General features: G+C 38.4%; 1 protein-coding gene across 2 annotated transcripts in view; it reads left to right on the plus strand.

Moving 5' to 3' along the window:
- ZNF385D (zinc finger protein 385D) overlaps positions 1 to 25652 on the plus strand; it is a 746594-nt gene extending 720942 nt beyond the window's left edge. For both annotated transcript variants that reach the window (XM_054595113.1, XM_054595114.1), the window contains 4 exons: positions 10622 to 10855; positions 21965 to 22143; positions 23186 to 23287; positions 25299 to 25652. In XM_054595113.1, the coding sequence (XP_054451088.1) occupies positions 10622 to 10855; positions 21965 to 22143; positions 23186 to 23287; positions 25299 to 25532 (749 nt within the window). In that variant the 3' untranslated portion in view covers positions 25533 to 25652. The remainder of the gene's footprint in view (positions 1 to 10621; positions 10856 to 21964; positions 22144 to 23185; positions 23288 to 25298) is intronic.
- The last annotated feature ends 202 nt before the right edge of the window (positions 25653 to 25854 follow it).

The following is a 25854-nucleotide window of genomic DNA, read 5'->3' on the forward strand; positions in this document are numbered from 1 at the left end:
GCAACACTTCTTTCCCTCTGAAAGCTCCTGGAATAGGGGAACTATCATTTATAGATCTGAGAAGATGTTTTTTCCTTCTCCCTTACTGTGAGGGAAAAAAATAAAATCTCTATGAGAAGCCTAAAAAGGCAGTTTTCTAATCTAGGGGCATCTAAATCACTTAAAATAGCTTTGGAATACATTGATTTTCTTTTTTTGTCTTTCCCTTTCTTTCCTTCTTGTAGTATTTATCAAAAAGTTCACAAATCCTGGCGAAACTAACCCTTCGGAGCTTCTCAGTTCTGTGTCCAGTGGCCAGACCTACTCAATTAACTCTCAAGGCCCAGCAGTCTTGCCTTCTGATTAACTTAGTTTTGAATTAATTTGCTTTGAATTATTTTACCTTCAATAGGGATAAAGCATATATTATATAAGTAATATAGACAATGAATTCCCTAAGAAGCATGGACTCCAAATTACCGAAAGGAGACTATATTCTTATCAAAAGAACTCCTGGTTTAACTGCTCAATAGAATATTAAATAAGTAATTAATTTTGGCTTCAAGGATCTGAATGTGTCTACATCCTCCCTCATTTATTGTCACATATATTCAAAAGATGCATATTTCAGGAGAAAGCGTCCATTGTTTGCTTGTGTAGCATTTAAAATATTTCCTTAACAGCTTGCTTTCTAATTTATTCCAAACTCCCAGTTAGGGTAATCAGCTTGTCCTGGCCAGCCACATACTTTCCCTGTTTTAGTGCTGAAAGTTCCGTGTCACAAGAACTCCCTCGGTTGTGGGAAAAACAGGACAGTGATCATCCAATCCTCATTTCCCATTTTGACTTTCACGACTTTAAGTGACATTATAGCTCTACACCTGAGACCAGCCCATCTAAACCAGAAACTGGCTGGCAGATCTGGCAGTGGTGGTTCTTGAAGTGTGGTCCTCAGCTCAGCAGCAGCAGCAACACCGGGGTACTTGCTGGGAATGCATTTATTTGGGGCCCCCACTCAATCCTAGGAATAGTAAACTCTGCAGGCAGGAATTAGCAATCTGTACTTCATGAAACCCCCAGAGGACAGTGATGTGTATAAAAGTTTTAGACACCACTAGTTTACAGTGCCAGGATTAGTTCTGATTCACAAAAGTTTCCAACATCTTGGCCCCATCACTGTTGGATATTGTGAGAACCAAAAGAGCACAGAGAGAATAAAGTGAAAGAAGCAGAGTTTTAAAAACTATAACTCAAACATAAATGAAAGATGAAAACTTACATTAGCAGGTCAGAGATTTGCTCTATTTGTTGCTATGCCAGTTTTTATGTTAGTGTCTTAAGAGGATAGAATCTCAACTTTTCAAAGGAAGTCAAGTGCCTAATAGCACAAATTTGTTGACCAAAGCTTCCGTATTTATCAGTTACCAAATACGTAGCAAGCTCTGTTCTAGTTGTGTTACGGAGTATATATATGCTGTAAGAGTAGGGAGTATAATCCCCACTGACTTTCAGGAACTAAGGCTCTGACATGGTGAGATATTAGAGTTTGCTGAGGTAAATGTTACCAACCAAGAACACCCCTGGGATATTAAGCGTGAACCCGTGCACAAGGCTGACAAGATGTGCCAAGGCTTCTGCCCTAGAGCAAGTCTCTCCTTGTGGACTTGAAAGAAACACGGACAAACTATCTGGTAAAGGAAAAAAACAAGACTAGCTGTAATCACTGTATCTTTCCTTAAAATAGAAACCTTGCCTTCTGAGGCAGAAGCAGAGTCTCTGAACCACTGTGAAAATGAGCAGCGCTTGGGAGCACAGGCACCATGTCCCTAGGGAACCTTTCAAAACTGGCAGCCCACACAGCTCTGGCAGAACACAGAGGAGATTTCACCCCACACAGGATTTTATGTACATACACATACATATATACATACACATACACAGTTGCTAAAATTTCAAATTTGGAAATTTTACATAAAACTTTTTGGCTTTTCTCAAAATGATAATCAAAACATCGAGTAAAACCTGACCTGCAAATCCAAGGTCAGGACAGGAACTGACTAGAGTGGCACAATGAACTCCCCCTTATTTTGGTGAGGCTGTGGGCTCTCCAGTTTAGCACAATCCCTAATGCTATCATGGGCCATTGTCCAAATTCATTCATTTACATCTTCTGTCTTTTCCTGTTGCCATGTGTGTAGGTGTGAGTGTGTGTGTGTGTGTGTGTGTGTGTGTGTGTGTGAGAGAGTATTGCCTAGTTTCATACCTGCTTTTATACTCAATGAAATCTCAGTTCAAAGTAGAGAAGTCCATTTTGAGGTCAAGGACATTTCAGAGATATAAGCTTTGAAGATATAAAGTAGATCTCAGCTTTGGTTGACCAGTTGTTGGATCGTGCCTAACTCCCCTGGATACTAGACAGCTCCTTCAAGCCCTCTGTGCTCCAGGAGTCTCTGATCTCCCTCCTGCTTGGCCCGGTCCTCCTGCTCCTTCTCTTCCTCATTCACTCCACTCTCGGTTGCCTAACCCAAGTCAAACCTTCTTTAATCTTGTCCTGATCACCGCCTTCTTCTGAGGGCTTCTGTAATCATGCGCTGTATTCTTTATGCTTCTTACCCACAATATTAGTCATTGATAGTAATACCCAAAATTTCTGATAAATCATCCTATGAAATAAAAGTTAGTCTGACATTACCCTCTCAAATCACATGATCCTCCTAAAAATGGCCAATCTCAATGAAACTAATTGGTCCCAGCTTCAAGAAGGAAATCCAAAGGTTGAATCACCTGTTTTAAAACAATAGGTTCTATCTCAAATACTTTCCATCAAAATAATATGTGTTTTAATCTGCATGTGGGGTACATGGCACAAAGTGAGTTCGACAGATGACCATATAACCTTTCCACGGTGTGTTAATCTATGGCTGATGTAATTGCCTCAAACAGATCATCTATTGTGCAGCTTTGGGAAGCCGTCGCCAAAGTTGCAGTTTGATATTTTTGTTTTCTAAGTTTTTTATATCTCTTGCCTTTCTATAATTTCTAATATACACAAGACATGGGAAATGTAGTTCAGATGGTATAAAAATAGAAAGAATTACACACCCGATCCCTTAGAACATTAAGAGTTTTATTCAGGTCACTATGGGACAGAATATGCCACTTCATTAAAAAAGTACAGTGGGTCACTTTTTTCATGGCATGAAATACTGCGGGTGTGATAAATTAACTGGAAGTATATTGCTTTTCTAATCTTTTCTGGTGGCATCTCCTCCTGCTCATTCTCCTCAAAGAGAGCAAATCCGCATTCCCTCCATTCTCATCATATTAGAGCCCTGTCACTCCTCAGTGTATAAATTATATCACGTTTATTTCTTCACCTCCAGGGATTAGCACAGGATCTGACTCATGAGGGTTCAATCAGGACCACCTCCAAAGTTTCAGGGCCAAGACAAGAGTACAAATGGATACCACATGCCAAACAGCTAAATATTTACAAGTTATACCTCAAGTGTCACATAGAAGTTCCAGAGCCTGGGGATTGCCCTTGTGACCTGGATGATAAGGAATCTGCTCACCCAAGTCAGCCCTGAGTCCTACAAAGTGGTAACACATGTCTGCAAGGGCAGGGCAGAAGCTGTTCACAAAGCCAGGACGTTTGTGTGGTGACTGGACCCAGCAACACTGAGTAACTTGCTGGGGGAAGTATTCATTCTCCGCAGCTTTACTTGGTGGGTTCAGGATTACCAGGCAGTTTGAAGCACTTCCCTTGCCACCAGAGCAGAGGGGAGGGAGAAAGGGCATATTTGGGGGTACTTTGTCCACTTAAACATACTACAATATGCAGCCACCTTTGAACAAACCAAACTCCTTCTCTGGTTTCCAGATAGAGGCTGTGGTCTCCTCCCACGTCTCAGCACACACAAAGCCAGACATACACACAAATAGATAGATACAAACAAACATACCCTGTCACAAAGGTGCACATAAACACACACACCAACTCGTGAACTCTGGCCCAGTTCAGCTCCTGCTTTCCTTTTCTGTAATTTACATTTGCCCAATTAGTTATCAAACTCTACAAACTTTTTACAAGACAAGAAAACACAAGAGACTTTTTTTGTTTGTTTCAGTGGTTTGTGGTATATGGAACCCTCGTAAGTGCAGAGCCCAATGCAGAGGCCATTGCTGCCCGAGCCTAAGACTGCGCTGTTGTGCTAAATGAATGTTGGTGACATTAAATAAAACCTACAGGGAAGAAGCCACCAGTAATGATTTCTAAAAACTTGTGATTTTTTTTTTTGTCATGAAGCACCTTTTTATTCTTCAAAATGTCGACATATTCAAGAGGAAGCAGCTGTTCTGGTCACTTTCTTGCAAGCCTGGTTGAGACTTAAATTCACACAGAGAAGAGGAAATAAATTGTATATAATTCTGAGTCTTCAATCTACAGGAAAACATGATGAGCATCTTTGTTTGGGTCATAATATTAATCCTGTTGTTATTGAGCAGACCAAGGCCCGTCCATGTGGCGCTTTGGTGAATGACCCAACAATTAATGCCAGAAGGAACGGGACTTTATTTATAACATTCCAGCCTTGAGACAGCTCAGAGCACCTCAGCTGGGAGCCCTTCTTTCCCAGGAGACCCAGCACTTCCCATGTTCCCCACCAGGCTACTAGCCAAAAACATTCCCCAAAATGTCCCATGTCCTTCTTATCTGTGCAAGATCTGGAATTCAATGCTGTCAGCCTCTGTATAATAGTCTAGAGAAGCATAATTCCTGAGAGTCCAGGTAAAATCCAGGTTTAGTGGATCAGGATCTTGCAAGGAAGTTCTTTGCAGCTCCAGAATCCGCTAGAGCAGGCACGATCACAGCAGCAACATCTCCTTGCTTATTAGTCCAGGCCGCATAGTCTCCTTCCTTACTATAAACTACATAGCTGCTTGCTTACTTCTCCCTTCTCACTGCTCTCTTTCCAACTGCATGGCAAAAATCCCTTACTGCAGGCAGCATGTCTCTTCCCTCACTACTTACTCCCTGCAAGGCCAAGAGTCCTTCCCCTTCCCGAGCCACATGGCCAAAAGAGACAGACAGAGAGAGAGAGAGAGCGAGCGAGCACACCTCATGGTTGCTACATCATCCGTTCTTCGTGACTCTTCTATCCCACGCCGCCTGGGCAAGAGCAGAGTGAAAATGGCTGCCACGCCTAGTTTAAATCCAGGCACCTCCTCTGTAACCCCATTTCTGATTCCTACCACAGTGGGCTACATCTGCCCCTTCCCATACCTTCTGCCTTTCTCTGGCTGCCATTTTCAATCTGGGAAGGCGTGGCACTGTGAGGCAAAGTGAACCACATCTAAGCTTCAGGCCCTGGCTGCATCACAGGTTAAAGTCATGCCAGTCTCCCTGGTCCAGAGCTGGCAGCGCTATTTAGCATACCTATGAAGCTACCCAAGTTGCCAAAGATATGCAAATAAACTCTCAAAGGCCAACCTCTACTTCTCCAATCTGCTACGCCAGGTTAGTGGGGGTTTTTCCTAGATCCTCGGGTACTCTGAGTTCTGACCCCATTACACTGTTACCAAGGAGAAAACTTAACTTACCTCTCGTTCTCCCACTTGGGTTATGAGGTCTGTAACTAGGAGAATTAATTTCTTATCCAGACCATTTCACTTGGCTGCTCTGTTTTATTATCTGGAATGCAAGTTGTTGGTATTTTCTGCAATCCTTTCTTATGCTTTGAGGAATTTTTCAAAAGTATTTACAATGTTTTCACACAAGGATGAGAACCACAAATGGGACACTGCATGCTGTCAAGTTTCCTTTCATTCTCAACAAAAACCCCATTCCACGAAGTATTAGCAGTGTGTTTTGATGCCAAAGCCGAATTGGGAAAGTTGCAAAAATGAGTATTTGCTACAGGGCATTGGCAGAAAAACAGCCCAGAAATGCAAATCCAAATCATCCCCAATCCTTCTCTCCCCACTGAACTGCACCCATTATTTTCAACTACTTGCCACGTAGGTTGTTCCTCGAGGGTCAAATAGTTGAATAGTGCAAAGAAATGTGAATCTGCCTTTGGGAAACATTAAGAAAAGTGAATTATTTTTCTACTTTCGAAGGGAGGGAGGGAGGGAGGGAGGAAGGGAGAGAGGGAGGGAGGCAGGGAGGGAGGCAGGGAGGGAGGGAGGTAAGAGAGAAAAGAGCAAGTGAACAATAAAGAATACCTATGGTTTACACTGTATCATTTTGCATAATAGGTTATTTGAAAGCTGTAGGTTTTCTTTTCTTTCCTCCTCTTAAGTGGATTCTAGCAACTTACATTTGACATAAATGCATGTGTGGACATACATGATTGACTCTAGCTTGTGCCATGTTTAGTTTCTTTTAAAGTCAAAATTTTAAGATGCTATCTTCAAACATGCATTAAAAATCATGACAATGTGAATTGATTGATAGGGAGGTAGCTTATTCTTTTATGAACAAATTTTGGCAATAAACAATAAATGAAGAACATGGGACTCTGAGCCAGACTATCTGCGTTCAAATCGCGATGGCACGGCTGGCAGCTCTGGCATCGGACACATTCCCAGGTCACTCTGACTTCAATCTCTTCTCTCAGATGAGGGTAAAATGACATGCCCCTCCTAGGTTTTTGTGAAGATTGAATGAGTTAATACTTGTAAATGCTTTAAAAGTGCTTCCACAGTCATTCTCTGTAATCGTTGTTTATTCAGTTATTCATGTATTGTTTTCTTTCGATAAATATTTATTGAGTTCTTTGTATGCTGATTAAGGATTAGGTTTATTGTTATCATTTCATGAAATGTCTCATAAGCCCCTTTCATATGGGATAGATATTTATTGGCCTTCTCATTCCTAGTGACTTAATATAAAGCCTAGCACAAAATAGCTGCTTAGTAAATGTTGACGGAAAGAAGTGTGAAAACGTAAGTCATTTCAGTGTAGGAAAACAAGACTGAATTTGGAACTGGGAGATGCAATGTGAAATCCCAGTTTCTCCTCCAGGGCACTATGTGACCTTGAGAAATTTATGAAAATTTTCTAATCCAGAAACCAGGAAAGCTATATTGTAGTTTCTGACTATAATCTAAGACCCATTCTGACTGTGATTCTGCAGAGTAACAATGATACACTGTTGACTGGTTATAATTCTATTTTCTTAAATTTAATAAACTTTCAATAGTTTCAGATTTATAGAAAAGGTACGAGGATATTATATAGGGTCCAGTATACCCTGTACCCAGTTTCCTTTATTGTTAATATGCCACATTACTATGGTGAATTTCTCAAAATTAATGAACCAACATTGATCCATTGTTATTAATTACAGTCCATACTTCATTCAGATTTCTTAACTTTTTATTAAAGTCCTTTTGGGTGTTTCGTTTTTCTTTTTTTTTTTCTCTTTTGGCCTCATGGTTACAATGACGATACTGTGTTGTATTGAGTCATCCTGTCTCCTGAAACTCTCCTGAACTGTCACAGTTTCTCAGACTTCTGTGCTTTGGTGATTTTGACAGTTTTCAGGACTATTGGTCAGGAATTTTGTGGAATGGCCTTACAGTTGCATTTGTTCCATGTTTTTTCTCATGGTGAGACACGAGTAGCGAGTTTCGGGAAGATCACAGGGGTACTTCTCATCCAATCATATTAAGTGTAGATGCTTTTAACATGATCACTGATTTAAGATTCTATTTAGTGAATGGGTAAAATTTATGTATAATTGTTAACTTAACAGGCCATACCTTGTTGCTATATATCATTTTTACTCAATTTTTAAATAGGTGGTTCTCTTTGAATTCAGCACAGTCTTAAAATATGCTTACCTTATTTATTTTTTGGGGGGGTTAAAACTGTCCCCATCACCACTTATAAATAAAAAGTAAGTGGAAAATCTGTCTTGTTATAATTTAATAGTAACCATGCCTTTATAGATCTATATATTAAATTTAAAATAAAAACATAACTTTGTATTTCTTTCAAATTTACTGCCAATGATAATAATAGATCTGTGCTTAGCTATGTGGTATAAAAGAGGTAACAAAGGAGAAGCGCCAGAAGTTAAGTGTTTTTGATGCTAATTCCCCTAAGCCTGTCTCCTGCAATAAATAGACTTGCCTTAAGAAATGTTAATGCCTCACTAAGTCCTAGGCATAGAGAATCCGGCCTCTGGATCTTATGATGTCTTCAGTGTAAGTGCACGTTATCCTCTGGGGTGAGGAAAGACACTAATGTCGCTGTCACAGGGATTAGAAGATCCATGGTTTTGTTTATTCTATACTTTTATTATGAATTTCACTGTAAAAGGGAAGTCGGCTTAGGATTGCCGTGATCTGTGGTATGTACAATTTTCAGATCAAGACATAAAATAAACATAGTCAATCCAGAGAAATATTTGTTAGAAGTAGGATATTACTAGGAATATCTTTACTTAGATTTCAGTGAAATAAATAAAAATAGTATTGCACTCTGGCTCTAACATGTGGTTACAGTAACTTTAAATATCTCTGTATCTACTATTGTCACTCCCTATAGAGCTGGTCATAAGAAAAATTTGGTGTTTGTGACCTTCTCCGGAGAAACACTATCGTGGCCAAGAATATCATTCACAACATTTTTTTTTCAAAATCTCTGATTTATTTGTTTCTTAAAATACCTTGCCCTCGTTCGCCATATAGTACTGTGTTACCTTGGGAGATTTCCTTAACCTATAGAATTTCCTTATTTGCACAACTTTGTTGGAAAATTAAATGAAATTATGTATATAAAACAGCAAATTAACTGGCCATTTGTTATTTATTTACAGACATATGCATATGCTTTCAAACAATCATTTCCAGTTTGTCAGAAGGAATGAAAAGATACTAGACTATCTTAAGGTAGTCATTGCATTTTATGTCATATTGAGGTTCTCAGAATTATTTTCTGGCTGTTACCTGACATTGTGATTTTAAGCAGGTACCTTATAGGACAAGTAAAAGCTAATTGGGAAATGAACCTCTCCGTGTTCAAAGGAATAAATGAATTCTGGGGGCAAAATTGGAGTTATAGTAATTTTATTTATTTTTCTCTAGCCATGAGAGACTGTCTTTTTTTTTTTACATGGTTGGTGGGTAATCCTCATGCCACTGAAGAAGGCTTACTTGATGATCTTAGCAGCTAAAATAAGTAATTAAAAGTGTGTGAAGTGTCAAGCAAAGGAAATAAGATCCAGATGAATTGTTTTATACAACAGCCCTCAACAGGACCTCATTTATCTTCTTCTTGACTAGTTTTTCTGACCCCATATTTGGGAAAGAAGCCATTATTAATCTCACCTCTATTTCCACTTCTGTATCTGTTTCAAAGGGGTATCCAAGGTAAAGTGCATCCTGTAACAACTCTTGATAGTATGAGCCAAAAAGAAGTAAGCATTCATGAGGACGTTACATTAGAGGCAGACCGCTGCCCTTGAGAGCCACCACCCAATCCATCTATCATGGACTTTTCAGTGTGGCATTAGGTAGTGCCCACAGGAGCATATGGGATGAGAAACAATTGCAAAAGCAGCTATAGCTGGCAAGACAGCCTGGGAATATTTTGCGTAGGAGGTTAAGAACCAGCCAGCGGGGAAGCAGAATAAGTTGTAGAAAGAGTAGAAGGGATATGAGTTTAGAGCTCATTCACAGTTTGTTGTTGGATATGCAAACATTGCTAACAACTATGGTAATTGGCATATTTGATATGAAAGCTGTGTATACCCAACTAAAGTTAGGACAAGGTAGTTTTGCCTAGAGGTTGACCTCTGGGGATTTAGAATCAGACTTTGAAGCTGGAAAGTTGTAGGGTTACAATATATCAATACTTCCTGGGCATGAAACTTCTGAAAGCATTTGACATTAACATGGTGTGACCAGTCTGTGACTTCCTTGTAAAGAGTGGCCTAATATTTCAATACTATATCACAAACTCCCAAAACATGGCTTGGATCAGACCATGCATTTAATAAATACACCATGCTAGAATCCCTCTTATTTGAATATTGATGATTTTTGTACTTGGTGTTGAAAGTGCACAATAGTTTTCTAAACTGTTTCTCTGGATAAAGCAATACATCATCAAGGTTCCTTCCTCCCTCCCTCCCGCTTCTTCCTTCTTTCTTCCTTTCACAAGTATCTATAAAAGGATCAGTGCTTATTCTTTTAATTAAAGAAGGAAATATAAAAGGAAAATAGAAAGACAAGTAGTGAATAAAAATATCAAAAGTATCCTTTTTATTTTAACAGCCACTTGTGTAGAAATATATGTATACAAAGTATAGTACATTGTAAAGATTATTTTACTAAGGCCATGTGTTAACAACAGAAAATTGTGGGTATATTTATTTACTCCATAGAAAAATGTGAAGTATATTTGTATATTTTCGAGGATCCTCTGAATTTTTTATATCAAATGTGAAGGTCCCTGTGGTCATCTCTGTAAATTTCCTCATGACATGACTGACTCACAGTTGACAAGCAGCAATTGCTAGCTGCTCTTATTATTATTAACAGAATGTAAAATTAATGATATGTTTCCAAATAGGGAAAGATAATACCATTGTTTTTCCCTTTTTTTCCTATGCTATTTTGAACGCAGACAGTACCACAGGGACACCAGCAATATCAACGACGACAACTGTGGAAGTTCACAAAAGCAGTGTTATGACAACTGAGATCACCTCCAAAGTGGAAAAAAGCCCCACAACAGCCACTGGCAATAGCTCATGTCCTTCCACGGAGACCGAAGAAGAAAAGGCAAAAAGGCTCCTTTACTGTTCCCTATGCAAGGTTGCTGTCAACTCCGCCTCACAGCTGGAGGCACACAACAGTGGTGAGATGCAGCAATTTCTTTTCTGTCTCAACAGCTCCACAATTATCTTCCTCTGAATAGATTAGTTCTTTTGCGGCAGGGAACAAAGAGGTGGCAGAAAACTGGCAATTATTACATGCAATTCATTGACCATTAAAAAATAAAAATGACATGCAAAGTGTCATCTATATGGGGTCAAGGGAGAGTTTCCAGGGCTTCTGTGCTATGTTGTATATGTGTTTGTGTGTATGGTGTGTGTGTGTGTGTGAATAAGCATTAGCAGGGGTGTCCAACCCCTGGCCCATGGGCCACATGGGACCCAGGATGGCTATAAATGTGGCCCAACACAAAATCATAAATTTACTTAAAACCTTTTTTTTTGCTCATCACTTTTTGTTGGTGTTTGTGTATTTAATATGTGGCTCAAGACAACTTTTCCAGTGTGGCCCAAAGACACTAAAAGTTTGGACACTCCTGCTAGGGGATAAAGTAAAATGTAATTCTAGAATAGACACTTTACATTTACTTGATTTCTAAATTGTTAAGTACTTCCACGCATTTGCTTCTAAATGAAATTTCAAAAGTTGTACAAATAACAGACTTGCAAAATTCAGTTTTCTAATTCCATGTACTTTTGGTTATTAAGTTTTATGGCAAATAATGTTGTTTGGGCTAAATTTTTATGACCTGGGCAATTGAACTTAAGAAAGTGTCTGTTCTGGGCAGTTACTGCAGCATGATCTGTACATAAAATATTTTATTTACTCTTTCTGACAATCTAAAGATACTAATTGTCTTCTTTGAGGCTCAGAGAAGGTATATAACAACTTAAGTGGTTGAGCCATGATTTCAACCCAGTTGTGGCTAACAAAAACTCTTAACTCTAACATATCATAACAGAAAATATTAAGTCAGATGAAATGCTTTCTTAATGTATTTTGATTTCATCTATCTGTTCTGTACCTATATCAAGATATTATATAGCTCTACTTATTGATCTAGATCTGTATGTATAGGGTATATCTACTTATCTAAATATATATAGATGATAGTATTTGCTTAGTTAGTTAGTTAGTTAGTTAGTTAGTTATGCCCTGCCTGAGATTTTTGCCAGCCCTTTGGCCCAAGATCAACGTTTCTCTAAAAGACTGGATTCATTGCCAGGACTCTGTCAGCAATTACAGTAAAAAAAGAATCATTTGTGAATTATACCCTGAGTTAATATTGTAACTGTATGTTGACTGAGTCATTGGCCAGTTGTTGTGCTGCACTTGTAACGGTCACATATTGACTTCAAGACTCTGAGGGCATAATTGCCGATGAAGAACAATTCCTTCAGCACACCCCTTCCTCCTGCCTACATTAGCTGCAGTCAGGGAGAGTTCATGAGTTCACGGGCTGAGCAACACAGAAAAGCATCTGTCCCCCGGTCAGAATCTATACCGTGCTGATTTGTTTTGTGTTTACTCGTACAAACACATTCTTCTTGATGCAAGGGAACTGGGAGAGCATAAACATCATTGGAAGACCATGTATTTATCAAGAATTCTTGATTATGTTGCATAGTAACAGAGAAACATTCATTTATTTTGGAGGAGGGGTGCACAAGCCATATTCTTTGAGGCTGGAATTAATTTATCAAGAATTTGTTTCTCCTTTCTGAATTCTTATCAGAAATATCTGATTAAGTAAGTAAAAAGGAATTACTTACACGATTGTATCACATCAGGTCAGCATTTTTCACATTACAATTCTATGGTCCTTATCTCCAAGTATCAGAATTATTCATGGAGTTCTAAAAACATATTCACTCATTTATATTTAAAATATATTTTCTATATCCAAGGATTCTGATTTATTATATATCTAGGGCCTATAAGGTATAGTGTTTGGGAAAAGAAAAGAAAACTTACAAATGTTGTGCAGTGGAAGCTGAGAAGTACTAAAACCATCTCACCAGAAGATGTAAGGTGGCGAATGTGAATCCGTTTGTTGGGATGTCTCCCCTTCACCCAGGCAGGGAACTACAGCCACTCCCCTTCCCTCCAAGCAGCTGCCTGGATTTCGTACCCCTGTATTTCCCTTTCAACGCCAAGGATCTTCTCCCAGGGCCCAGGCCTAATGCACATTTTAGGTTTCCGCCTAGGCTTGGATGAGCCCGCTGTGCCAGGGCTGGAGGTGGCAAATGAAGAAGAAAGGACATACCGTTAGATGCTCTTCGACCCCTTTGGGGCACCAGTTTTGAGTTCCAGGTTCAGCTCTGTTGTCTGTACCTGCAACAGTGCTGGGAGGCTCGTTGGGCCTGGGACTTCCTCTGAATGAAGACGAAAATGAATGGCCCCAGGCAAGGGCCATTGCACACTGGAGCCCTGCATCTTCCCAGCGGGTTTGATACAAGGAAACCCATTGAGTGAGTAGAAAGGAGAAAGGCTCTGTGTGTGCCCCTCTCCTGTCAGGACTAGGAGGAGGAGTTGCAGGATTTACCACAGGATTATCGTGGTGTGTTTCAGTCTGGGTTCCATCAGAAGCAGACTCTGAGACAAGGACTTGAGGGCAGATAGTGTCTAGGGAGGTGAAGGAAACAGGTTAAGGGAGTGGGAAAAGGAACCAGGGAAGCAGGGAAGGCGGCCAGTGCAGGGTGCATCGCTTAGGCAGCTCCCGATGTGGGCAGCTGCAGCTCACCAAGCCAAACCCACACAATGCACAGCTCTTTTAAATATAGTAACTTCAAGTAGTCACGTGGAGTGACAGATTAAATTAATTCAAATTTTTTTTAACATTCACAATCACTTGCTATCATTGTTTATTTATAATCTGTTGTTTTCATAAAAATATATAGTACCACAGCGGTTGAATGAACTGCAGCCTTTATGAGCTCAAAAGATTTCAAACTGTATATAACTTACTAGTGAAACAAAAGCTTATAGAATTCCTGGGTGTCTGGGGCTGCCTTTGTAATGGAGAGGTCTTTCAATTAATTTCCATGTCGCATATGACATTTATTGTGGGATAAGTAATAAAATGTGCTAATGTAATCTACATGAAATCTGTACAGTAATCACATCAATTATTTAGAATATAGACCAAAACATATTTTTAGAAAATTGGTTTTTTATCACCGGCGTTATTTTTTTAAGATAATAATTTTTCATTGTTGAAGAAAAATGATGCAGACATTTCAACTTTATTGTCATTCTGTTCAGAAGGCTTCTTTTTTAAAAAATATTTTCTTCTACTGTATTTTTTTCCACTACCATGTATCCCTCTCATACCCACTTCCACACTGTTGTCCGTGGCCATGAGTCCTTCCTCTTTTTGCTCGATCCCTCCAGCCCCTCATGCCCCCATCACTGACATTATTTACAGTTGCTAGTGGGAAACATAGTACCTTTTCTTATCCATTTAATTACTGTTTTCGAATCCTCTTTAATGTACACCCTCATTACCTGTACTCACAACAGTCTACAATCAGTACCCCACACTTAGTGTCCTGCAGCCTCCTACTCTCCTCCCTCCCCCTTCAGTCTAGTTCTGAGGAATTCTCTGCTTGCTTCTAGGCCAGGTGTTAGGAAAGCAGTGTTAAAACTGGACTGTGTTTTTTAGGGAACCAGGTTGGAATGCCAGTTTTGATCAGAAGCAACCAAAATACACGGCGGGGAGGTGTGTTTCTTGCATCCCAATTGTAATTCAAAGAGTTTTTTCTTTTTGTTTTTCCTTTATAAACACATTACATACATATAATGAAGGCCTGTAGCAATGAGTAGTATAATGCACTTATGATCTATTCATGGGAGGCCAATGACCTTTCAAAATGTGTTTTTCTTTTAACCTTGGAAAAATGTATTCTTAATCATAAACAAATTTTGGGAGTGTAACTTCCATCAAACATTGCCTGTAGTACAGTTTAGTAGAAAGGACCAGAAGTGATCAAACTTAGTTTTTACCTCAAATCTGCAGAAAACTTTTGTATGTGAACTTGAGCAACTTAATTGTCCTCTTTGGGCCACATGCATTTCCATCCATTCATTCATATTCATTCTCTCTCTCTCTCTCTCTCTCTCTCTCTCAGTTAAGAAACCATATGTCACTTCTTTAGGATCAAATACAATGGTATGATTATTGGTATAACCACAGCTGCTAATTACATTATTCCAGGATTGGTTGTGCTGTCATATTTTCTTTCTCTTTTTGTTTTTCACAAATGTGTAACCTTTCAAAGTTGAAGCTAATTGGCTTATATTCCATAGCATTAGAATATAGGATTTGAATAGGGGCACTCCTGCTTTGCTTTTTTTATATTGCAATTCAGGAAGAGAGGTAGCTCTCCTGAGCTTACCAGCAGGATTCACAAAACAGTTTAAGAATGCTTAAAACCCCTTTTTGAGAGATCTGGGAAGTCTCTTTTTGTATGTTATAGACACAGATGTTACAAAACATGTTTTGTCATTTTCTTTTTAAAAATCCCCCCAAAACATCCTATTAGGTAATGCTATGTTTAGCTAGTTTTGATTATTTTTTTATATAATTAAGAAAAAATCTTTGGAATATTTTTTAGTTAACACTCCTTACTAATTTGGGGCAGATTTTTCTGGTAATGACTTGAAATGGTAACATTTAATAATTTTCTCTAAGCTCATTCCAGATTTTCTGTCCCTAGCTTATTCTACCCCTAAGTTTTAATATATAAAAAGGACAGTTGTCAAAGGATGGGCTTTACTATATTTTAAAATGCTTAGAGATTTCTTATATTTTTTTGCCCAAACAAAACAACAATGTTAAGAAGGAGAAAGAGAATATTGACTAAAATCTACTGAGCAGATAGAAGTGCCAAAAATAGTCTTTAAAACAATAAATGCATTTAAGACAACTCTTCAGTAGAGCATATAATTTTCTTTTTTATAACTGAGCACATTGAGGTGCAAAGAAATCTGAACCACAGAACTAATGGTTTATACTATCTCAGAGCCTGAGCTCACAAGTCTCTTTACAAATATTTGTCTACCAAACTTTATTAATACCTAATACTTCAGCTAATCTTCCCTGATCATCTACTATGTGTTAGGCACTGAAAATAAAAATATGAGCAAAACCAGGCCTTCAAGAAGCCCATGTCTAGTTTGTGCCTCTATATTCAGGAATAAAATATATAAAGACTGTTTCATCAGGAGATCTGTCATTTCATGTTTCAAGTGAAAAACTCATTTAAGCCAGTCAGCTGTGGCCAATGTTTATGTTCTTATTATTATTAAGGCCCAAAGATTATCTGCCAATCCTATTCAGCATCTTCTACGAAAATGGTTAAGACTTTAGTTTGATTGAAAATAAAGATAGAAATTCTCCTATCACAATTCTGCTAGTATGCCTTCTTTAAACTTTCTACAAATCATTTAAAACAAATTTCAGTCTCAAACCTGCTCTGTGTTCCACTGTGTGTAGAATATCAGGAAGTTTACACCTGAAAACGGGTCACAGCTGAGGGCATGCAGCTTAGAAGTGAGAGGCGGGCAGGCCTTTGCTTTTCACTTTAAACGCTCTTTGAATTTTCTACTAAGAGCACATTTTACTTTCATCAAAAATAATTTTTTAAACTAAAAATAAAACTAGTCTACATAAAAAGTAAGCAAAAACACTACTTTTGGAAATAACTAATACAACAATATCTGTTACACTATGAAAGTGTGTCTAATTTGTCCATTTATTGATTGATTAGTTGTTATGTAAAGATCTTTTTTTTTAGGCTCTCCTGGGTAATGAATATAAAAACAATGTGGCATTTTTTTCCATGCTCCTAAGGGCATTGTTCTAAGGCGATGGGACCAATGCACATAAAGTGTGTTAAATGCACATATAAGGAAGCTCAGGAAAGACTCGGTGTTCCTGTAGTCAATGATTACGGACAAAAGAGAGTTTCTGGAGGCCTGACATTTCTCCTCCCACACTGAGATATCAACGGTGCCTGTTAAATGAATTCTGTGCATCAATCTTCCCATCAGACCCAGCCAGTGCTCTGCACACAGGGTCCCTGAGCCTGCGGAGCTCTTCCCTGGGCGTTTTTGTTGTTGTTCATGATATAGGTCCCCACTGGTAGTACTATGCGTGGCTTGCCTGCCATCCCCTCTCAACTTCCTGGCTCCTCATCAGGAGCCGTTTCTGATGCTAACAGCAAAGTTCTCCTTTCCTCTGTTTTAGACTTTCTGCTTCCCTTGTCTCTTCTTTCACCTCTATAAATTGGACTTCAGATACATTACCGGTGAATCAGCAAATTACTTTTAACCTGGAAGCTAACAGAAGTGGTAAAATATTTTACTCATCTGGGGCGTTGCTTGGTTACCTGGTACTGTGGATGTTGTTCTGAGTGCTTAACGTTTGTTGATATGCTGATAAACCAAAGTTTTTATCTCTAAGACAAAATGTAAATATGATTAACATGGAATATACATATTATATAGAAGATCAGGGTCATAAAAGGCTAATTAGAAATTTAGAGGGAAAAAAGAAACACAATATAGAGGGTTTTGATGCCGATTATACAGTTCGTGTGTGTAGATTCAATAGAACTTTTCTTTCTTAGGACACGCAAGAGTTGGAATATAATGCCTTTATACCAAATGTCATAAATAAATACATCCAAAAAACACTTTTGCATTTGCTGTTTGTGTGGAGACTGATAACCTTCCCACCCATTTATTTATAAGCTGAATCATCTGAATATGTCAATGAGAAAGTAACTAAATTATCCCTGACAGTTGCATGGGCTTGTTAAGGGTCTAGGCCAGCGCTGTTTGACTGGTGTTCTGCAATAACTTTTACAACATGAAATACTTGACTGTTTAGTCAGGGGCACTGACCTCTTTTCCCTTAGATTGTCAAATTAAAAAATGACAATGGTCAACACAGGAATAGCCATCCAGTGTGAATTAATCAAAATTATACCTATTTTTTTTTTGTCAGACCAGTAAAAATTTTTTTGGTGTGCCACAGAATTTTAGTAATTAGTTTATGTGTAGCATGAAATAAAAAAGTTGAAAATCACTGGTCTAGTCTAATACTATTAAATATCATTTCATGGGCATTCTAGAAAATTGAATTGTATGATATTGAAATTTATTTTATACCGGGGAAGATATTGCACACTATATCAAGATACATTTTTCTATAAAATAAATCCATCTGAAACATCCTTTGTAGAAAGTTGTTTGGCAGCTTGATTCAAGGCTTAAAAATAGTCATATTCTTTGTCCCTATAATATCCCTCATGAAAATCTATTCTTAGGAAACAACCAAATGTGGTATAAAAGGTTTAACAAGTAGGATATTCATTACAACCTAATTATAGGGGAAAAGGAAACAGTACAAATGTCTAAGATTAGTGGTTAAATAAATCATATCCATGTATTGGAAGCCTGTGTTGTCATTAAAAATCATGTGAATTTCTAAAAATATATATAATTCCATGGGAAATTCTATACATAGTCACATTAACTAAATTAAGCCAAACTTTTTTAAAATACATATATACAAGTAAAAAAAATAAAAGACTGGAACTTGAAAAACATCATTAATATTTTGATATACCTTGCCTTGGTAGAATTATGTTTTTTCCTCATTTTTAAAAATTTTTCTGATAACCTAATGAATGATTTATTTAATTTTAAAAAGTCATTTGCCAGTTTTCTTGCTAATCTGCCTTTCCTTTATACCTAATTGGAGAGCCATATAAAAAAGCATAGTTGTAAAGGTGATGGGGAATAAAAGGGACACCTAGCCTCTTTTCACCTCCTCCCATGTATAACTTTGATTTTTGAGATGTGAGATAAATAAATATCTTGACCCACAATCACCAAAAACAAACTAGCAAACAAAAATAGTGTTTACTGAAGCATTACGACTTGCTGAATTTCAGCTGTGGCTGGAGTATAGTTTCACATTTCAGGAATCATGACATTTCCAATGAAGGTCGTAGCCAGTGTCAGCCTTTTAAAGTGACAGGAAGAAAATAGTCCTTTTAGCAGCTTGCAGTCTGCCCTCTGAGGAAGAAGGAGTGAAACACAGTAGCAGACTTGTGACTCCCCTGCTGTGCAACCACAGAGGAAGGCACAGGCCTTGCAAGATGTTTGCACAATGCTGAACCAGAGCAAAGAGGTGATCACACTGGCCACCAGCGAGCCCCAGCCTTTTGAAGCATGTTGTTTCCTGATACTGTTCTGAGCAGAAAGGGGTGGGGGGAAGCTGGGGAATGAAGATTTGAAACACTCAAATTAAAATCTAAGTTTAGAATAGACTGTGTTAACAAAGGAGAAAAGTAAAGGTGCTGTGAGGGATTCATGTGTAACTGGAATTGAGCTGGCTCAGAAATTGTTGGATTTCTAGCGAAGTCCCCAAGCTGTAGGCACTTAGAAATCCACTTTCTACCAGACAGGAACTTCAGGTAGTGCTTGCTTAGTGAGCCAAACAAACAGCTTATCCTGTCTGCATCACAGATTGGTACCTCTGAAATGGGTATAATAAGAACACCCAGCTCATGGGGCAGCTGTGAGCAGGTAAATAATTTAGTACAGTATTTGCATTCATCAGAAATAAAAGAGTATAAGTTCTCCTACTAATCACTATTTTACATTAATGAATATTCAATCTTTCAAAAATATACATGGTTGAACATTAAAAGGACATATTTCCTTAATTTTAGCTCTACTTGGAGAAAATACAGCTATCCTTACAGCTTATTCAAGCATTAAGATCTTATAAAACTAATAATAGCTATTTAATTATGATTGACAATCTGCTGCAAAATGGAGGAGGATACATGGTACAAAAGTTCCACTCTACTAGTGATGAATAGTAAGCCCAGAGTCAAAGCTATTAGTTGAAGTTTTTCACTCTGTCTTGCCACATTTTTAACCACATACGTATGGTGTGTGTGTGCGTGTGAGCATAGGTGTAGGAAGATATACATGAGGGGGTGTATTTAGTTTTCTTACCTTTGCTAGTTTCTGTGGAGAGACTAACACTAAAAAATAATGCTAAAACTCCAATGATTTTCTGAGAGGATGGATATTTCTCAAATGTACACATATATCCCATTTCTCCTCTTCCCCTAGGGATGTGACATAGGTGGGACCTAACTTGCCAAGCATATTTTGAGGAGAATTTTATTTTTTGGACCTTTACCTGCTCTTTCTAATCCCCTACTACTGAGGCCAAAGCTTTTACATTTCCTCTCATCTCTCTGACTCACCTGACACCCAACCCTGAAGCAAGCCACCTACATCTGGCTTTTTTTCCTTTCTCAGGCAAGATTAATTACTTAAATATTGTTAAATAAATTGAAACACTTTTCTGAGCCATTTAGGTCCCACCCACCAAACAGCGAGTCCCATTGCAAGTGAATCAAGAGTCAGAAAATCAGGATGAGTGAGTCTCCTAGTGACTACTTTTAGACCTTCCTAAGCTACGCCATCCCCAGGAATGCTTCTCATTGTGACTGAAGAAGCTGTATGGAAAAGAAATTTTTTGATAAAATTACCTGTTTGGATAAAGAAAACTGAACAACCAACAATCATCTATACGCGCACACACACACACGAAGTATATGTTTCATATATGTGTGTGTGTATATACACATATATTCTTGCTGCCCGGGAGGACACTCTTGGCCCTGCTCACCCACACGCTGTCTGCATACAAACCAGGAAGCGCTTATGGCGCTGATCTGCCAGGAAGATGAGTGGAGGCAGCCTCCCTGAGGCCCCAGAGCCACCGTCACCGCGCAGTTCTGTGGCTCCGTATTTCACTTCATTCCCCTCTTCTCACTAGATGTTGACGTTTTTCTCTTTTCTTACAGGTTGAGACATGAACATTTTCATAGCTATGCAGAGCAATATTAAATTCAAAGTAGGAAATCTAAGTTGTAAAGATATACACTTTTATATGAAACTCGGTAAAGTTGTAATCATTTTGAAAAAGAGAAACATGTGGCTGTAAATCTGTTTCGTGTGCTCTGTGCCTCTTACCTAAAATGAAGATTATCTGCACTGACCCCAGGGGCCCCCAGCGTGTCTTTCTCATCTGTATGCAATGGTTCTGGGAGGCTGGCTGTCCCAAGAATCCTAAGTTAAGAATTTTGTGTGTGTGCTTGCAGAACTGATAACGATCTACTAAATGCAATTAGGAAGGAGAAGCCACTAAAAAGGATTTAAAAGACCAGAATGGCAGAAAGGACATAGATGATTTCAAGGGAAAGTTTCATAGCAAAAACACATGACTAAGTAAAAAACAAAATAAAGAATTCTTATCAGTGCTAAGGAAAAGGGTATTATTGTGAGCAAAATTTTGAGAGAAAGCTCCCATATGAACTTTAGTGATTTTTTAAAAGCAAATGTTGACTTCCATTAGTTATGTGTGATAGTCCAATGATGTTGCTGGTTTATTTAAAAGATGCATTTATTTATAGTGTATCTGCTTAGTCTGTGATTCCACCCTCATCTTCTTGGTCATTTATTTACATTTGAAATCACATCATCATCAATCAGTGTGGGATTTACTATCCTAATGAGGTTTTCTTTCTTTCTTTTTTTTTTTTTTTTTTGCATAGTCATTAAGATCTTGATACTATTAGTCTTCCTCTGTGAACCTAAAACACATAGCCAGGAAAGCCTATTTGTATTCTGTTTAAAAAGTGGGTATTCAATTAGTGCCACTTCTATATATGCACCATGTTTAAAGTAATTACATTTGTTTCACATCACCTTCAACTATACCGTTAGCAACTAAATCACTCTTCTTCATCAGCTATCGTTTATGTCTTATTGGCATCAAGAGGAAATGAAATGAAGTCACACCCATTTAATTTCTTCTGAGGACTCTTGCATTTCGTTATACTGATGGTGCTTGTTTGTAATGTGGGGCATTACTTTAAAAAAAAGCAATTAAGTTATGTTGTATAAGGTGGTCCAGTCACATCCTTACAGTCTTCCATGTCATACTCATACTTCAACCAGACCTCTGGAAGAACTGCACTAATAGTAGGAATCACATTTTATTATTGTGTTGTTTCTAGGAGGCGTATGCCAGCTAAGATTTTTCTCCTCTTTTTTCTTTTTCTTTTTTCTTTTTCTTAAATATCCTTGGCAGGTACAAAGCACAAAACCATGCTAGAAGCCCGGAATGGAAGCGGGACTATCAAAGCCTTTCCTAGGGCAGGTGTGAAAGGCAAAGGACCAGTTAATAAGGGAAACACAGGCCTGCAAAACAAAACATTTCACTGTGAAATCTGTGATGTGCACGTCAACTCCGAAACACAACTTAAACAGGTAGGCCACATATTCTAGAAATAAAAACGGATGGGACCATCTTCCTTAGCAGGATGTCTGTGCTTTCCTATTCCCTATTTTTTTCTTTCACCTATCCATCTCTTTATCCATCCATCCATCCACCTGTCTGTCCATCCATCATTCACTTATCTTCGATTCCCTGTGTTTATTTATGTATGTTTATTTTATTTAGTTGCTGAGAGAATACTAAAATGTGATGGCTTCTCAGACCTGTTAGAAATTATCTGAAGTGAGTTTGCCCTATTTTTGTATATGAAAAGTGGCAGGAAAACGTATATTAGATCTTTTTCTACCAAGTTTCCCACTCAAAAGTGTTGCTTTTATTTAAAGTTCAAATCACAAAGTTCCATTTTTTCTTGTTTAGTTATTTACATGCTAACCTTATCCTGTGCTATCCTTTTATTTTATGTACAATATTACATGGTGGTATACTGTGTTTCTAAATCGTGCAGCCACCTGATAAAGAGATGACTGATCCTGTTGTATTTACTTTGATTGGCATTACAAAGAGATCAGCTGTTTTTAATTGAAGGCCCAGCCCTTGTATTGTGTAGTGTTATATATGCCTATGTACAATATTCTGCTGATTTTATGCACCTTGGTTATTTATCTTTAGAATTTAAGGGGTTGACACTTGGCTGTACAAATATGAGGATAAATATTAGTATGGAGATAAATTCATGCCTGCCTGGGCATCTTTGTTTATCTGCACATAATAATCTTTCAGACTTTTCCTATCTTTATAAACTTCTTAAAAAAAAGTTCTGTATAATGATAAAGGGAAAGGCTAGGAAAAAGAAGACTGTTCTATTTGTTAGAATATATACTAAAATGGATATCATAAAAATATATATCCTCCAGGCATGAGAATCCAAAGGACAAAAGTGCATGCTTTTTTATATTTGTCTTTCTGAAACTTGCATGAAATAATTACTATTTTCCCCCAGGTTAAAACAAGATTTTTGAGGATTTTTTTGTGTATGAATTTTCTTAAGCTGTCATTTCTAATTGCTTTTAATAGCACATTAGCAGTAGAAGGCACAAAGACAGAGCTGCTGGGAAGCCCCCAAAACCCAAGTACAGTCCTTACAACAAACTACAGAAGGCAGCACATCCACTGGGGGTGAGTGTCCTCTTTGCTTCCCACAGTCTGCCGAGCTTGGACTTTTATCACTTACTAAATGAACTAAATGCTAAGTACCTACATAATGACAAACAATTGATTTGAGAGTCCACCCCTATATCATCAACAGAATTAATGGTTTAATGAGTTGCTGGGGTGTTTTGCCACCTTTAGCCATAGCCCAAGGTCTTACTGCTCTTGGTATAGACCCTGGGCCCAGGTATATGACAAGGCGGGGGAAGGGACAAAAGCCAAACTCTTCTGAGTCAGGTAAGGAATCACCTAAACTCTGGTATTGATGTGAGTGGATATTTTTAGGAAGGAATGTCAGTGAAAATAAAGTTTTTTGTATCTCCTTTTTAGTATCTTCAAGAGACAAAACTTTGGTATTATTGATAACCTTAAAAATATTTTGTATTTTGAGTGATAATAGTCTCAAAGGCATGGCTTATTTTTTTATTCACCCAAGGTCGCTATGTAATGCCTGGGAAGCCCTCCCTGAGAAATGTTCTCTTCCCATGACTCTATATGTGCCTTTTAGATTAGTAAACATGCTAACTTGGAACTTTTGTAAGATTTTAGGGGAAATCTGTGAACCCCTTGACATCTTAGGCTAATATTTACAAGCATGTACTCTTTTTCTTTTCTGGTTAATTGATCATAGCTTTCATCAGAAGGACCCAGGGCACAATGAAGAGTTAAGAAAATATGATATATGATATGTACTGAATCGAGCATTTTGAAATGTTTTATTTAATGTAGACCTTATTTATACAGTTGTCCTTTGATCAACATAGGTTTGAACTGTGCAGGTCCACTTATGTGTGAATTTCAATAAATGCAGTTGGCCCGCCGCATCCACAGGTTTTGTGTTCACAATTCCATCAACCTCAGTTTGAAAGGAGCATTTTCAATCCGCTGTTGGGAGTCTTCAGATGTGGAGGGCAGGGCCAACTGTAGTTAAGTTTGGGGGGAGTTAAAAGTTACGCAGGGATTTTCAACGGCATTGGGTGTGGTTGACAGCCCCGCCCCCCGCCCCCGCGGCACTGTTGAAGGGTCAATTATATTTGGTGCTATTGTGTGCTGCTGACACATGAAAATATAGTTAAAGGAAAATTTCAATCATCTGTTATGGGACCTAAGTATGAGTTGACCCAGTTTTATGCAAATGAAATCACTTTACTCAGAAGCAGTTTTATCTGCATTGAGAGTCTGAATTCTGCTCAGAGCTAATGTGTTGGCATCACTAGTCATAACCCGAGTGCTGGCTCCGACCAGTATAGATGCAGCCTTCGGCATTCAACTGAATGGTTGTCAAATAGACAGACAAGTCAAATCAGGATAATGTTAGCATCCAAACCTCCTTAACTGTAAATGTGTTGCTGTTTCCGTAAATGGGAATATTTTCTTCATGAGAACAGCCATCTTTCTGGTGCTCGTAGCCAGAGAATGGACTGGTTTTGTCAGCAGGATTGACCTAATGTTACCAGTCCACAAAGATGGAGCAGAACATGTCAAACTTTTGTGGAGATATGTTTTCTTTACTTCTTTATTGAAGGTGGAATTTTGTTATTTTTATTTTTCTTGCCTAGTACCTCACACTTTTCTATGCTGCGCAGTTACACACTTGAATAGCCTATAGTGGCAGAGAGCATTCATGGATCTCTCTAAAAATACCGGTTCCACGGTGGAGTAAGAATTCCCTATTTTTTTCGGAACATGAACACTTTCCTCAGGAAGTGTATTTATCAAGAAAAATAAAATATGGTTGTGATGTATTTTTCTAAAGGACTTCTGAAAACTTAAGTTGGCCCTTTTCAGGGATCTCCAAGTCTTGCAAAGGAAAGATGTTCTCTCCACGTTCCATCTTTTTTATTGTCAGTTCACAATTGCAAATTTATCTTTGTAGTTGCTCACTGCTCTATTTAAAAAGCTGCCCCCACGGTTTTGGAGTCTAAGTGTAGGGTCCAAAACATTTGTCCTTGTAACTTTTTTCCTCGTTCCCTTGCAGGTAAAATTAGTCTTTTCAAAAGAACCTTCAAAGCCATTGGCTCCACGAATTCTACCAAACCCACTGGCCGCTGCGGCAGCCGCTGCTGCCGTGGCCGTGAACTCCCCCTTCAGCCTCCGAACGGCGCCCGCGGCAACTCTGTTCCAGACGTCCGCGCTCCCGCCCGCGCTCCTGCGGCCTGCCCCGGGGCCCATGCGGACCGCCCACACTCCTGTGCTGTTTGCTCCTTACTGAATTCCGCGTGGAGTCGTTGTACTGCAATAATTTTTCAAAAAACAAAAAACACAAAACAAACAAAGAGAACTATGCAGTGTTTATTTATAGTTTAAAGTATATCTGAAGAGCCAGGACTTTTGATAGTGAATTGAAAAAATTATTAAAAAAAAAAAAGGAGGGAGGTTGGGAGGTGGGGTGGGGAGGGGCGGTATTTTCTCCAAATTAAAGCATTCCTCTGGAACATTGGTTGTTTTAGAAGTGATCTCCAGCATTGACATGTAGTGGTATCTAGAACTTCCGAAGCCTTTGTGACTGTGCTTTTTGGGCACCTGTTTCCCTC

This window comes from Pteronotus mesoamericanus, unplaced genomic scaffold (assembly GCF_021234165.1).
Source record: "Pteronotus mesoamericanus isolate MK-2021 breed Mesoamerican mustached bat unplaced genomic scaffold, CSHL_Meso_final scaffold_54, whole genome shotgun sequence".
NCBI lineage: Eukaryota > Metazoa > Chordata > Mammalia > Chiroptera > Mormoopidae > Pteronotus > Pteronotus mesoamericanus.